The sequence below is a fragment of the Cydia pomonella genome, chromosome 8 (genome assembly GCF_033807575.1).
Source record: "Cydia pomonella isolate Wapato2018A chromosome 8, ilCydPomo1, whole genome shotgun sequence".
NCBI classification, from domain to species: Eukaryota; Metazoa; Arthropoda; class Insecta; order Lepidoptera; family Tortricidae; genus Cydia; species Cydia pomonella.
In genome coordinates, this window is record NC_084710.1 from 3,111,338 (window position 1) to 3,127,009 (window position 15,672).

General features: G+C 37.7%; 1 protein-coding gene and 2 long non-coding RNA genes across 4 annotated transcripts in view; all 3 read right to left on the minus strand.

Moving 5' to 3' along the window:
• The window catches only part of LOC133520260 (uncharacterized), a 380,113-nt gene that overhangs the window by 225,334 nt on the left and 139,107 nt on the right, over window positions 1–15,672 (minus strand). The gene's annotated exons all lie outside the window — the stretch shown is intronic.
• LOC133520246 (protein GDAP2 homolog) overlaps window positions 1–15,672 on the minus strand; it is a 148,897-nt gene that overhangs the window by 4,617 nt on the left and 128,608 nt on the right. For both annotated transcript variants that reach the window (XM_061854624.1, XM_061854626.1), the window contains exons 8-10: window positions 2,669–2,822; window positions 1,875–2,014; window positions 1,099–1,153 (exon numbers count right to left, since the gene is read on the minus strand). In XM_061854624.1, the coding sequence (XP_061710608.1) occupies window positions 1,099–1,153; window positions 1,875–2,014; window positions 2,669–2,822 (349 nt within the window). The remainder of the gene's footprint in view (window positions 1–1,098; window positions 1,154–1,874; window positions 2,015–2,668; window positions 2,823–15,672) is intronic.
• Window positions 5,301–6,176, minus strand: LOC133520258 (uncharacterized). The gene is made up of 2 exons (XR_009799734.1): window positions 6,109–6,176; window positions 5,301–5,541 (listed from the first exon to the last, which is right to left on the minus strand). It is a non-coding gene; the product is annotated as an uncharacterized LOC133520258 (long non-coding RNA).

A 15,672-nucleotide genomic window follows, 5' to 3' on the forward strand; every position in this document is an offset into this window, starting at 1 on the left:
CGCTAAAAATATTGGGAAACATACTTACGCCCGGACTGACACATTGACGGCCATTGTACCCACTTACAGCTAGTACGGGTAAATCTACCTAACAGCATTAGAAAAATGGTGGGTTCTCAAAAGTGGGTGTAGGCGTTAATGAGATAAGCTCTGTGCAAACTTTGCAGTAATAGAGTGTAGAGTGCCAGCTTACACGTCAAATCCTGTGAAAATATGACGTTTTAAGAGGAATAGCATTACGATCCTAACGAAATAACGGTACTTTATATATGAAATTCCATTTCGGGAGAAAATAGTTTCATTGGAAAATGGTTTAAAAAAATCATGGAGTGAAACATATTTAAAAATGCAAAAACATTTTCCTATTTTGTATTGACGAGTACTTGCTATGCTTCCCTCTTAAGTGCAATTTTACGACCGGCCTGACCTAGTGGGTAATGACATAATGACCCTACCTATGAAGCCGATGGTCCCAGGTTCAAATCCTGGTAAGGGCATTTATTCGCGTGATGAGCATGAATATTTGTTTCTGAGTCATGGGTGTTTTCTATGTATTTAAGTATTTATAAATATTATATATATATCGTTGTCTAAGTAGGTACCCTCAACACAAACCTTATTAAGCTTACTGTGGGACTTCTTAGTCAATTTGTGTAATAATGTCTTATAATTTTTATTTATTTATTTACTGTATTTTTTTACGTTAAGCCATATTCTGCAAGGTTAATTACCTAATACCTATATAGATCATAGTGAATAGCTTTTACTACGTGTCTAGTCCTGACATTGAGAAAAACAAATATTTCATACCTGCCAGCTATTTCAGATATTATCTGTTGCGCAGGCAATTGTTTTCATTTCGATATTGGACCCATAGTAAAAGTTATTCAGTAGAAGTATGCTTTTTCTTTATCACAACGAACTCCACATAAAACAAACCCAAAATAAAAAAAATACGCTAATAGAAATGAAGGCTGTTTGTGAATATACTTATAACAGAGAATCCTCGGTCTCCCCTCGATGCTATCAAACGCAACCTTTTGTGCTTAAATGTCAGGGCAAAGTGATAGGTAGGTATGCTAACTAAACAATACTAACCTTCGTCCAGAATGTGGGATGTACAATATAAAACGCTTTCAGATTCTTCTTATATCTGAAAAAGATAATGGAATAATTACACAGTTATAAAAAAAACTTCTCTCACAAATAGCAACGAATATAACGTTTAGTAAAGGTATGAAACTGTAATAAACAGAATATCTATGATAAATCTGAGTCAGATGGACATTGTCGCAAAATTCCTAAACCACTTTCCAAGTAAAAGTACGTGTCTAAAACAATCGTGTCCTGTCCCTTGCGAAATAACACTACAGAGTTATTAATTTTCTAACAACGCTCCTATTTTTTATACCACGTCTGTGGCAAAAAAGCATACGGCCCGCCTGATGGGAAGCAGTCGCTGTAACCTATGGACGCCTGCAACTCCAGAGGAACTCCAGAACATGCGTGTTGCTGACCCTTTAAAAACCTGTACACCCCTTTTTGAAGAACCCCATCCTGTAGACCTTCGGGAAAACCTCTGAAGGGAGCTCATTTCACAGCCGGAGCGTCCTATGCGCTTGGGTCTAGAACAGGGGTCGGTAAACTTCAGTAGAGGCAACGAAAGTAGAAATTACCAGATTTAGGGATCCCAGAGTCGAACAAAATTTTTAGTGGCCTAGAAACTCTACAAAATATTATTTTGAGTGACTTGAAGAGCTGCACTCGTATCTAAAAATAACCGTGGTTTGTTGACCAGTGGTGTAGAAGGACGGCTGGTACAAGGCAACAGGCCTCAAAAAGCACGTTACTAGCTTATCTTATAGTCTACTTACTTGTAAGGCAGCACGGTGTAGACCTCCTTCAGCCAGGAGAAGGGCGGGTGGTTGCCGGAGGAGGCGAGTGTGTGGAAGTACGCGATCACGTAGTCGCCGCGGACGATGGGGTCCAATAACTTGATCAGGTACAGTAGTGCCTGAAATAGGGGAAATTCATGTTAAAAAAGCTTCGACTTTCACGTATTTGACATCGTGACAAAACATACTTAACTGTTATTTAATTCACTGCCTGATTTGTCTTCAAGCCCTGTCTAATAATACGTCTCTCGGAAAAAGCGAGTTTTATAGACACCACGTTACTGATAGATTTATATAAGTATTGACTACTTTAGGTCAAGGAAGGTCTTCCTCGCTTATTGTATCTACGTAAATTGGAGAATCGGATCGGAGTAAAAAATGTAAAAAATGTCGGATGTTAGCCTATTGTGTTGTTTGGTACTCCCTGTTTACTGTGTTGGGTAAGTTAGCCTCGCAGAGACAGAATACTTATGTTAGAATTGCTGCGCATAAAGGCAGGTGCGCACCGAATATTAGGTATACATCCTGACTATATGGTTGCTTTAAGTCCTTGCTAAGGTCAGGTTGCCAAAACTTACTTTGTCAAGGTCGATATCGCCGGTACGGAACGAATTGCCGATGAACACGACAACGAGTCGCCCGAGCCTGCTCCACGCCGCTCTGGCACAGGCAGCCGATGTCGGACACCTCGCTTAGATCCTCGGCTTTCACTCATGGGGTATAAATCTAGTTCAAGTGGGAGACCTATGGAGGTTAGGTCAGATTGCACTTACTTTGTCAAGGTCGATATCGCCAATAGGGAACCATTTTCCGATGAACACGACGACGGGTCGCCCAAGCCGGTCCACGCCGCTCTGGTACAGGCAGCCGATGCCAGACACCTCGCTTAGGTCCTCGGCTTTCGCTCGTCGGAGTAACCGTTCATATCTGGTGAGAAAGAGTATTTGGTGAGGGCTCATATCTGGTGAGGGTGAAGTATTTTGGCCACGTTACGCGCAAAGAAGATGACGCCATGGAGTCTCGTTGTTCAGGGTAGAGTAACAATTGCAACAAGACCCAGGTTGCGCCTCTCAATGCGATGGGCCGAACAAGTGAAGGTCTCATCGGGTCATCCATAAATCTGTGCGTGCGAAAAGCACTAAGTAGAGAAGGATGGCAGAAAACAATATATATACTCGTAAAATACCGTGCATCGACCATAATGACCACGACAAGACAAGAGTAATACGACTAAGATGAAGATAATCGCTCTATTACTAGGTACACCTTGAGCCAGGTTGAGCTTGAGCTAGGATCTACACTGAGAAAAGATATCCCCTAATAAGTATAGGTATTACGTCACCGTTTCCTTAGGAAAGTGATGACTATTGTGTTAAAATCGATCACGTTGGAAGAAGAACACATACCAAATATAAACATAATTTTAAAATGGCTGAATGAATACCATTAACAATGTACAGCTGTGTGTACGTAATTTGGTTTGTGTTTGGTTATTGTTAGTGCCCACAAAGCTTATCTTCTAATTTTCGGGGGCCCTTGCGGATACACTTCGACCCATAGGGATCTTTTGTGTAGTTGCCCCCTAAGGAAAGATCCGTCAGCAACTCAAGAGCTTTTTTGACCATCTCACCACCAACCGTTCCGACTTTCGATCATGATCAGTGATCGGATTTCCCGGTGCAACATGGGGTGAATGACCTCAAACATTATACTAATATGGGTATACCCCGGGATTCCACAACTTATATTGTTGAATAAATTACTGACTATATTACATTTATAGTTGGTCAAGCAAATCTTGTCAGTAGAAAAACGCGGCAAATTTGAAAAATCGCGGGCTAGCAACACTGTGTTCGAATAATTCCAAAATCGCGTGTAATCTGTGTTTTATCTGTAGAATGTGGATCGTCCATCTTGTTTGTTTACATTCCGAATCGGTGCTAATTCAAGAGAAATTTCTGCTCCCAGCATTAAAATAAATATCAATATATTAAATAATATTGTGCATGACCATAAGCAAAGTCAAGATGCCTACAATGTAAGTAAAATCATGCTCGTTGATCTTAACCATTAGAAAATTTTGAGGTTATGATAATTACTGCAAGATCCCGGAGAATTTTTAAGATAATGTGCAGTTTTTTCTGTTTCAGGGTTAAAAGGCTTAAATAAAGATAAAACGTATGCCTCAATATATCCAATAAGACCACGAATTGTGCCCTCGAAACCGCAACTGATTCGATTGTTCCCAATATCAACAGATGAAGTCCTCAAATATTTTCAAAGGTAACTTTTTTAAACAATCTTAAGACGTTTAAGAACCTTGATTATACCTACTTTCTTTCGCAACATCTACCTAATACTTCCATATGTTTGTTGCAGGATTAAAACTCTCCCAATATAAGGCGTTCGTAAAAGTTTCTCTTCATACAAAACTTACCTACGGCGGTTTACGTACATACGTGTACAACGCAAACAAGACGAAAAATAAACTTGTTAATTAAAAAAACTAAAAAAATTGGTACAATAGTTTAGATTATTATTGTAAAAGTTGTCCGTTTGTTAATCATCACGAAAATATATTATTTAGGCTGATTTGTTTCATGCACTCAGCTATTGCACATGTATACCTATGGAAAATCCTAGTTTATACTTTCTGAAGTCGGTATGTACCTATTTAAGAGAAGTTTTAAGTCGCTTTACCTGTTTGTTCAATAAATTAAAATAATTTATTCAGTGTGCATAATTTTAGAAAAATATTTTAACATTTAAATCATACCTTCTATTATCCAGAAACGATATAACTCCATATTACTCACATGAGTGGAAGTTGTTAAGTTTCCATTGTCAAGGTATCTTTTATTAATATTTTGAGTACCTGAAATTGTGTCAGTTCCTGACAAGTCTTGAATAGACTAATGTGAAAGTTAATAAAATTTCTTAACAGCATTCTCCTGATATCTAAATGACTTTTTTAATTATCTACATATAAAATATGATCTAGCCGATACATGTAAATATCTAACATTTTTAGCCTGTATAAAAACAGTAGTGTGAGCAAAACCTTACCAAGCTAGCATGTAAGAGTGGTCTCAGAGATATTGGAATATCTCTGTACTATAAATTAGGCAAATTGCTTAAGACTAAGTTTTATGTGTAACTACTACTGAATAAATTTTGAAACTTGGAATGGAAACTTTAAACTTGAAATTACAAATTTTCAAACAGATCTGTTTTATGCTTAAGATGCAATAAGTGACTAGGTACAAAGTATTCTGATGCTTGGTTGGAGTGGACCAGTAACATTGGTAACTTAATGATATTTTTTCAATGAATGGCCTGAATTAAGTGTAAGTAAGCTAAAGTGATCCGTATCTTAATTGCCTTGAAATTAAATGAACACCAAAATATCTGCAGTTGTGTTTTATTTATTTTTAATCTGTATATTTATATAAGTATATTGTAAAACCATTTCAAAATTACACTGGTATGTGAATGTGACATTGTTCAAGAGAAATACACTAATTTACAATTAACAAGTGGCATAATTATTTTCTTTGGGCTTCTTCAGTTTCTGAACTGATGTTAAAAACAGCTTTCTACCGTGGTGCTCATGTTCTCTTTGCTCCCTATTTGTCTTCTAAGTTTGCTAAAACAGAATAAAACCATATCAAAATGATGTAAATAGTCCAGATATTTGATATTTAATAAGCCCTGCAATTGTGACAAGAATAGTTACAGTGATACCCTACCAGGGCTACCGCTGCCAGTGATGGCTCAGGGGTTACTTACCTAGGTTTTAATATTTACCTAATTAAAACAATGGATTGTTTTATTCTAGTTAAATTCAGTAGTATAGGTACCTACTAACAGCTCGTTTTGGTAAAAAGTACTCAAGTGCAAATGCCTTAACCTTTACATTTATTTAGCTATGACATCTTCATGTTTAAGTTGAATATATATGTAGCAGATCTGCTCCTAAGCATACCAAAGGTTAAGAATGCGAGCGCTCGCCTTTTCGTCCACCTTTTACTAAGCATACAAACCTTTATTTTAATTCAATATATTGATATATTTTTCGATTGTACCTACCTAAATATGTCTAATTAGCTTTTGAAGGTTGCATAAAGGAGCATTTGTATTGCATTTTATCGTGATATATCTTTAATATTGAATTCCAACCGAGAAATCTGATAATATATTAAAATCCAGCTACCTGCGGAAGCAATGATTTGATTCAAACATTATTTTCTCCAGCATAGTCCGTTTGCAAATAGGTATTTTCATCTCGTTTATCATATTGATTGACATCGTTTTTACTCCAGTTTAAATTGTCCCTCTCATAATAATAACAATTTCCAAATGCTTCAATAAACCGCGAGCGGCAATTTTAGTTGACGTACGAAGAGCGCGCTCAGCGGAAAAAAATATGTTTCGGTTCGATGTACATTGCTGCTTTTCTTAGCGCAATACTGCTATGTGAGTGTTGCCATACTTCAGTTTGCTTTACATTGCTACTGACAGACTTTGCTTGACAGACTATAGTAAATTTTAGTAACATTTTGTCGCGTAAAATAAATATTTGCGGAAAATAAGTGTATGTGCATTGTGCATTTAATAAGCGTTAGTATTTTCTTTAGTCATCGTAACTCTTAGGTATAGGTTTTTTATATTATGCATATAATAATAAAATACCGAAACAAAAAAAATCATACAAACACTATACAACCTATTGAAGTATTGATAAACCCCGTTATATGTGATAATAATAACAAATAATATGGATATCTATTAAAAATACTACAGGTGTACAGGTTTACATTAAATTAAAGTAAAGAATATTCAATGCGTTGATAAAGATTAAGTTTACGAGTATATTCGTAATTTGAGCTGCCTATCTAAGTATACCTATCATATCGATATATTTTTTTTCAAACGAAATCCGGGAATTTTGGTTTTATCCATATTACGTTTTCTACTTGGTATCCCACGGTGTTGCACCGGAAAATCCGATCACTGATCATGATTCTAAAAGCTCAAACATACCCAAGTTTGACCTTGTAATCCGAAAAAGTACTCTTTATAATTTCTATAAAATAATGTACCTATCAAGGTTTGACTTTTGGAGCAAACTTTAGGCGAATACTTATTTAGAATAGAATATTACGTGACTAGTTCTGTCATTCATCAACTTGCGACACGAGTGATAGGAAAATCCTGACTTTATGGGTATAATCTTAACATAATTGGACAAGTGGCTTTTAAACAATAAGTTAGACTGATGTTACTTAGTGATGTGATACGACTTTACAAACTTTGAACTGTATAATACAGGACACTGTGTGACATAGGCTCATCAGCTAAATAGCTGCTCGCCTATAATTATATAATAATAATAGGTTAGGTTTTTTATAATGTGTTTGTATCTTTTGTATTGTTTTTGAAGTGTTTTTATATTTTACTTTTATATTCATATTATAAATGACCTAGCCTAAGACGAAAAATAAATAAAGGAGATAATAATAATAACCCGCGGGGGCAGCTTGTGGCGAGCTGACGGTGAGTGGCGACACCGCGGACCCCTATTCCAGAGGGCCCTTTTATTAGGCCCTCGCCTCTGCGCTTGCCTTCACCGGCCGGCCAGAGTGGAGTCGCAAGAGCGGGACCTATGCTCCAGGTTGGAAGTGTAAAATGTCATAACGCCGGCGGCCTGCTGAACGGATTACCGGGATCTGGCTTCCGCAGACTCACCTCTCGACAACCTCACAGCCGCTCCAAAGTGTTGCCCTATTGTCGCACTGTGCGTGCGGCCGTTGTGGGGCCCACTCAATGAGTTGGCGAGTCACCGCCTGTCTTACACAATTCCGAGACTGATTGTCACGGCAGGTGTCCGCTAGTCTCCTCCCATAGCCTATTATCCAGTCCATCCAACTTTCAAATCAATAGCCTTATGACCTTAGATCCCATCGCAGCACAGAAGTGCTGCACTGCAATAGTCTTTGCACCTGGCGGGGACCATCTCCGGATGTATCATATTGTGCGCTCGGAGATGGTATCCGCCACGTGTATCCCTTGCTTGTAGATTAATTTGTCTTAAAGGGCCTCTGCGCTGTTGGCTTCGGCCCCACGCATGCCTCCCAAAGGTCCGGGACCCCATGGTCCCGAGATATGGTAAGACAGACAAATAATAATAATAATAATTTATTTTAAAAACGACGCACAAGTATAATTAGCTCAGCAATGAAGAATCACGGTAATCTTGAAGCAAACAAGAAAAATACCACTAAAATGGATCAGTTTGAAAAAGAGAGCTTAAGTTGCTGATCTAGTTCTTACTATTATAACGTTAGAGTCTTATTTGAAATAATATATTCGTACTGTACTCGTGTCTGTTAAGCCTTTATGATAAGCAGCGAAATTTGTTTGTAGTGTAAATAGTTTAAAACGTTATAACGATGTCATTATTTTTCCTTACAAGCAACTTTGGGTCTTTTCCTAAGGCAACAGAGTGTATTGCCGTGTAAAGGAAGGAATAAATAGATAATGAATGGCTGTTACGGATGAGAACGCAAGGCCTCAGCTGTTTAATTTCATAAATTAGGTACTACAGGAATAATGTGTAATTGAATAAACAATTAATACGATTATGGATTTGTTGAAATAGTTGGTCAAATAGTGCGTCACACACGAAGTGATACAATTCTTATAGATTTAACATCACAAAGGAACGTAATAATAGAAGACTGCGATTTACTTCAAATTATGTTTTTGTAACATAGTACGACTCACGTCTTCAATCGATTCCAATGTCTTGTCCAAGCAGGGTAGAAAAGAGAAAGGATACCAGCGTGAGCCTTGGCAAAAATATCATATTTTAACAATTCTTTACAGTCTTTCATCGTAGTTTTTTTTTTTTATAGGTACAATTACATATACACCGTGTTTTTTTTTCCGTTAATTTCACAGGTGCATCCCTGAGCTTAAATTAAGTAACTTTCTCAAAGACACCGGTATTCTACTTAACTCCATTTCGGAGATAATCAGTATTTAATTTTTATCTTATAAGACCCTTACGAGCGTGTACACTTGCCTTAGGGCCTGTTTACATATTGATTAGTGTTCAGTACGAGTTCATACATTTGCTCCTAAACGTAAAATACTATGTCGGACAATTGATGTTCGAAATGACATTGATATGTAACAGTTTTCAATTGTTTGGTTGAGTTAAATGTAATGCCCGTGTAACAACAACGCTATATGCAACATTTAGTTACTTTTTATAAAAATAAAAATACTTAAAAAACTGCAAAAAAATGTGTTTTTTTTTGCAAATTAACTATGCCATTTAGTTTCCTTAAACGTACTTACCGATACCCCGAAGTTAACGGAATTCAATAAAAACACGGTGTATACACGAAGTCAAAAAAAATATTATTTAAAACAAATGTGCCTAATGTAATTAACAATCCTGACATATCCCATAAGTGTCAACGTTAAGCGACGCTGCGGTCGTGCAAGAAGCCATTATTAGATGGTTTATTGTTATTGATTACTCATATACTATAGCCACATAAATGTCATTTCCTCGGAAGGCCGATTGTTACGTCGCATGTCGTACTCGCAATAATTTCATGATTTATCGCTAGATAAAAAGCATAAAAGTTTAGTCAGAAGTTTATGACTATGCGGAGTTTCAATTCCAACAACAATATTGTTTGAGTTAAAGAAATTCACTTCAATCTACTGAAGAACTACATTAATTTTATAAATGTGTAAACTCTAAGACAAATTCGTTCTTTGACAGCTAAGTTACATTACGCGGTAACTTTGGTTGCCAAAAGTTGACTTATGACCATTCACGTATACAAACTTTACATCCCCTCTGCAATTAATAACTCTTTGGTTTGGTATCTAGGTAATTAATAACTGTTTAACAGTAAATTTAATAAAAAATACGTATTTGACACAGTCTGACTGACTGACGAGCTCCTAAAACAGTTAGTATAAATGCCAGACCTCGACATTCACTTCAAAAAAAATTCTTCGAATAGAGTTTAATCCTAGGACTACATACGTATATAGAAACACAACCCCTAATATTCTTCAGTTCTCTAGTATTTAGGGCAAGGTCCCGTCCGTCGGCCCATCAACATTACGACATGGCCTGAATTGTTTATCAGCTCTTGATTAATCGACTCCTTCGCGTAATATTTGTACATACGACACCAAACGATGGCCGAAGTGCGTGGGGAAGTTTATAAATTTGTGAAACGCCGGTAAAAGTAAATCGATCATAGATAGCGTTCTTGAATAGACACTATACCTATGTATATAAAAAAGGACTAATATCGACATCGACGATAGAATAAATGCTATAACAATTTGCTTATGATTTGATATTTCGTGAAAAGGAAAACGACCCTTACTCGGGCTCGACGTCGGATCCGTCCGGAAGGATGGATGTAATAAGCCCTTTAGCAGGGGACCTAGCCAAGGTGAACATCGTTTGCAGAAAACGAAACGCTATTGTCTCTTTATCACTTTTCCATATTAGTTCGATAGTTTCTTTGCGAACTGTCATCTTGGCTATTAGGGCCCCTGGGTATCACTTAAAATACATACAGAGGAAACGTAAAATATCTACCTTCGAACTAAATTGACAATTTATACTTAATAATATGTTAATAGTAAAGAACAAGAAAGACAGATGGCTTAGTAAGTCATGTTCGTGTTTGTCTCGTGATAAAAACAATAGAAGACATCTATCGCTTGACAACAGTTAACATACATTATGAGTCATGTGCTATGCTTATCACTTTGGAAACGCTCACTTTAATATCGGATATGTGCGAAGTACTCATCTATTAGTAGTGCTCATCTGAGGCTACTACTAGATGAGTACTTCGCATCTTTAGTCCGATAAACTGAAAACCAGCGCTGTGACAGCCAGTCTGTAACACAGCAAATGCTGAGTCCATCCCTTTTGTCACACTATTGTTTACATAATTTGGATAGACTTTAGAAATTCTATTCAACGTGTCTACTTGTTTGTTTTTCTTTTATCGTCTTTGTATTCTTGTATGTGTCTGACAATAAATATTAATTATTCTTATTCTTATTATAAATTCGTGGCTTTCCTTCTCTAACTTGTCACCCCTGAGGTCCTGGTATTCTGTTCCTACCTGTGCCTCTGCGGCTTTCGTGCGTTATGTACGCACATGTGTGCGAAGTACTTGGCGGGGAAATACAAAAAAATGAAAAACGCACGGGATGAGAAAAAGGTGGAATTTCATGGAACAGCTCTAAACTGCCCGATAACTAATGTTACCCATACCCGTCAGGCACAAAGCGAATAGTTCAGTATTATAAGTTGTCATTTCTGGCAGATGCGACACACAAGATAAATTTCACCGTGACGTTAGCATCCCATTAGTGCCTCGTGCCGAGAAATGAAACTCGTTGCCACGATCGAGATTCGTGTCAATGTCTTATCGATCATTATGAACACCTCGTAAACCTAGTTCACAGCTTTTTGCAAATTTGTATCAATAGTCACGTGTCAGCGTAAACAAGAGAACTATAGTCTGACAAACTAATTTATCAGTGGAAAGCATTTGTGTGGAGTGCCCGAAATTCAAAATCGACTTAGCACGATTTAATTTTTCAAAATTTGACGCCATTTTCTACTGCGAAATAGGGCTTTAAACCTGAATTTTTAGAAGTGTGATATTTCAGGAGAAAGCTATATTGTGGATAGTTGATATAGGTGACTTATACAGGTGTAACAAAAATAGTGGCGATCAGTTTAAGAGCATGTTGGATATCGTGTTCTAATTATGAAAAATTAGAAGATTTTTTTTTGACAAAACAATTTCTGGCCCTTGTATGAAGGGTTGGCAAACGAACGGGCTAAGGCTATAGAAAAAAAAACATCAACTTTTTCCTAATCAAAATTCTGATTTTCAGAAAAAAAATCCGATCCCCACTATTTTTGTTATCTATATATATATATATATTACATATCTATAGCGGTGACAGCCGAAAATGTATCTCCTTGTTACTACGTGAATGTACGTGGCAAACGTGACGATCACTTTTATTTATTTCCACGACGTGATAAATAGTAGGCACTTGTACCTACTACCAGGTTATTACGAGTTCTTTTATCAGAAATGTTAGCCGGCCCAGTCGGCAGGTGTGTGAATGGGTTTCGTTCACCTTTATCGACCTTTAGCGGATCACGAATCAAGAATATCGTGGAAAGTCACCGCCGTTGGTTAGGTCCTTTATCAAACTTTAACGTCCGATCGAAGCTTAGGAAGCTAAATTAAAAACCATTCTATTTTAGTCTCGTGAAATGACGGTTATTTCTGTCTTCGATACGTAAGTAGAGTAATGAGGTCACGAAAGTGGTGACGTAGGTGCTGAAGGCAGTGGAAAACTTAAGAACGCGAAGCGTGGTGTCGGGAAAATGCCTTTATGGTCGGAACTGTCGAAAGCGCGATGCGTTTCTCCTTCGGTATTTTTTTGCAGTTTGATTGCAAAGTTTGTATGTACTTTCATTTGTTTATGATGAAGACTGTAGTACGAGTAATAAATTGAACCGATTTCTTCCTGGGCAGGTATTCGTCTGTTCCAACCGATTGAAAGAGTAACATATTTATCGTCGAATGAATGGTTAAATTGGGATCAAAGAACATAAACCGATACGGGTATTTGATAACTTCGGAAATATTAGCGTACTTGGAAATGATTTTTAGTTTTATTTACTAATAGTTTATTTCTATAACCATTTACGGTCTTTTCCACTATTTAGGCAGCCGTGGGCAGAAATACGCACGTTTACTTGCTTTACCCGCATCGCAGAAGGGATGCTAGTGTTTTAATTGTCATCAAAACGCATACTATCGGTCAAAACCTCCTTACAATATTTTTCTCCACCGAACATCTAGAACACAATCACCAAACGAGTCTACTACAATGGCAGGTACATTACGCGATCATTACCAATGTTACACAATAGTGCCATATTTGCGCATAGTCGCTGGCGGGTGCCAAACCGCGTGTAAATATAGCGCGTTCGTTCAACTGACGAGCAACAAGTGTTGCCAACTCATTCAAACCGTTATCAATGGACAATGTACTCTTATTCAGTTCATGTCATGTATGAGGACGATAATAAAATTAAAAAAAGGAAGAGGATTGACTTTCCGTTCAGACATAATCGTTGTCGCATTGTCAGACGATTCTTTTGTCATAAATATGCTAGTTATATTAAACGCATTTTTTATGTCTTACTGTTTTCCTTTACTTGCGATTAAAATAAAATATAGAATATGTACTTTAAGTAGCTTTTAGTTATGCCTCATCGAATGTAATGCACGCTGTCAATAGCATCTCTAACGTACAGTCAACCAATTTGAATCCTAGGCCACTATAGAACCTTGTCGCTTTAACTAAGTACTCTATACATGACATGCATCACTCAATAAGCACTGTCGTAGAAGTCATTATGACATGGTTCTATAGTGGCCTAGGAATCAAATTGGTTGACCGTACCTACTCAATGATATTAATATGTAACTCAAACCAGACCTCCAAACTTACTACAATGGTAACACAAAGACCCAAAGTGAGTCTTGGCCTCCGACACCAGATCACACCATGCCTCTCGGTCTTGCGGTAACTCTCGCCAGTCGCTATGGCAGAGGTTTAGCAGGCTTTCAGCTACTACCTACTACGTCTTTCCAGCGGTACCTAGGACGTCCAATCGGGCGTTTCCCATTTGATTGTCCCAAGTACGCTCTCTTCACGGCACCATCCTCTTCCATTCTCTAGGTGTCCGTACCACTGAACCCTAGCCGCGTTGGTCTCTCCAATAATGTTAGAACTCCAAAGTTGCAAATATTATACTTCTTCTCATTTATCCCAAGTTGGGACTCGTAAAAGTCTGCTGAGAGTATTGACTCTCATATTGATGCAAGACTTTGTTTAAGTATTGAATTCCTCCAGAAACTCCAAACACAGTTTTGCAAATAATAAAATACATCCGTTTCGTTCATCTCGACCATTGACTCGCAGTCTCGCATATTTATATCATATAATTTTCTTTGTGTATGAAACTCGCATATTCACATCGTATAATTTTCTTTGTGTACGAAAATACTTCCAGTTTTCATCGCTCATGACTAACTGCATTTTTTTAAATATATATAACGAAACACTTTCATTTATTGCTTAAATGTTATTTTCCTTGCTCCAAGGTTTACATGACTTTCACATAAACCCTATAAAAAGTTAATTAAAAAGTGATAAACTAATGTAAACCTTGGTGTTCTTATTTTTCACTTTCAGAAAAAGAAGGGACATCTAAAATGGTGCAATACATAGCGATTTCTGTTACTTGCCATTTGATCATTGCTATAGTAGCCATTCTAGGAGTCCCTAGCTTTCCACAAAGCAAAGAAAAAAAAAACAAAAACCAGCTCTTCTACATGTCTGGTCCACAGTTGCGAACGAAAATGTTTAATTAGGGGCTTTGGTCAAGTATTTCACTTTCCAAATGGGTTCCGTCACCAAAAAAGTTTGAGAACTGCTAACGTTAGAGAGAAGACAGAGACAAATCGTAGTTTCGTAAGTTCTGTAATCGCCATATAGTGTGTTGAATAGTAGAGGAGTCATCTTTATGAATTCCGCGTAGGAATCTGTAGCAATATATGCGTAATATTTATATGGCTTATTGTACTGACAAATATAATGGCTTTAATGATGGTTTGGCTGCTAACAATTATGTTATGTTTTCCCTTGAACTTTTTTCATCCAGTTTAAGAACCAATTCCCGACAACGTCAAAACAAAAGAACATCTGTTTACGTTTTCCTAAATTCAACTCTACATGCTTCTAATACGGGCGCTATATTTAGAACATGTGACGCCACAAAACAAAAGCAATTCAGTCAGGTTTTATTCGAGTTTCGACTCTGAATGTTTCAGTATAAGGTTGAAGTTGGATTTAGAAATAAAATTGCATCGTAGGTCGTCCGGCGGCGCGGCGCCCGCCCTGTGACGTCAGACGCCCGAGTGACCACTTAGGGAGCGAATGGTCTGTATGTACAAATACATCCATATTGTAATGTATGTAGCATCTGGTTTAGTGCCGATCATAAACACATTAGGGACGTGTGTTTAGCATGATGGCTAAACTATGTAAGCAAGCCCCCTAATAGCAAAACGTCAAGGCGAGCACAAACAGTTTTCCCATATACAAAACTCTTGATATTTCCTGGTTTTTACGACAACATTATTCAAAGAGGGCATTAAAAAAAAAACATTTACACAAATCATAAATGTCAGGACTCGGCAGCCCCTGAGGGCTTACCGCGAACCACGTTCGACGTGTTACCTCCCTATCACGCTTACGTACGAATTTACTAGTGCGACAGAGAGGCAACACGTCGAACGTGGTTCGCGGTAGGCCTCCAGGTCTGTTAAGTCGATTCTTTCTAGCAAGAAAGCTGTGTTGCCTACGAGCACTCGAAATGTAAATAGGGCGCAAAGGGCTCTCAGAGCGACCTCACTCGCGAGTGTCACGGTGTCGCGCTAGATCTCACGACGTCACTGATTGCCAAAGAGCACACACGTCATGGAATTTTGCGACTGCGATAAATTGTACGGGTTCTGTCATTAAAACAATGAACGGTCTGAACAAGGATTCGGAATTCCTACCTCAACAATGGTACGGAATCCCTGGGGTGCGAACCCGATTAACACTTAGCCAGGTT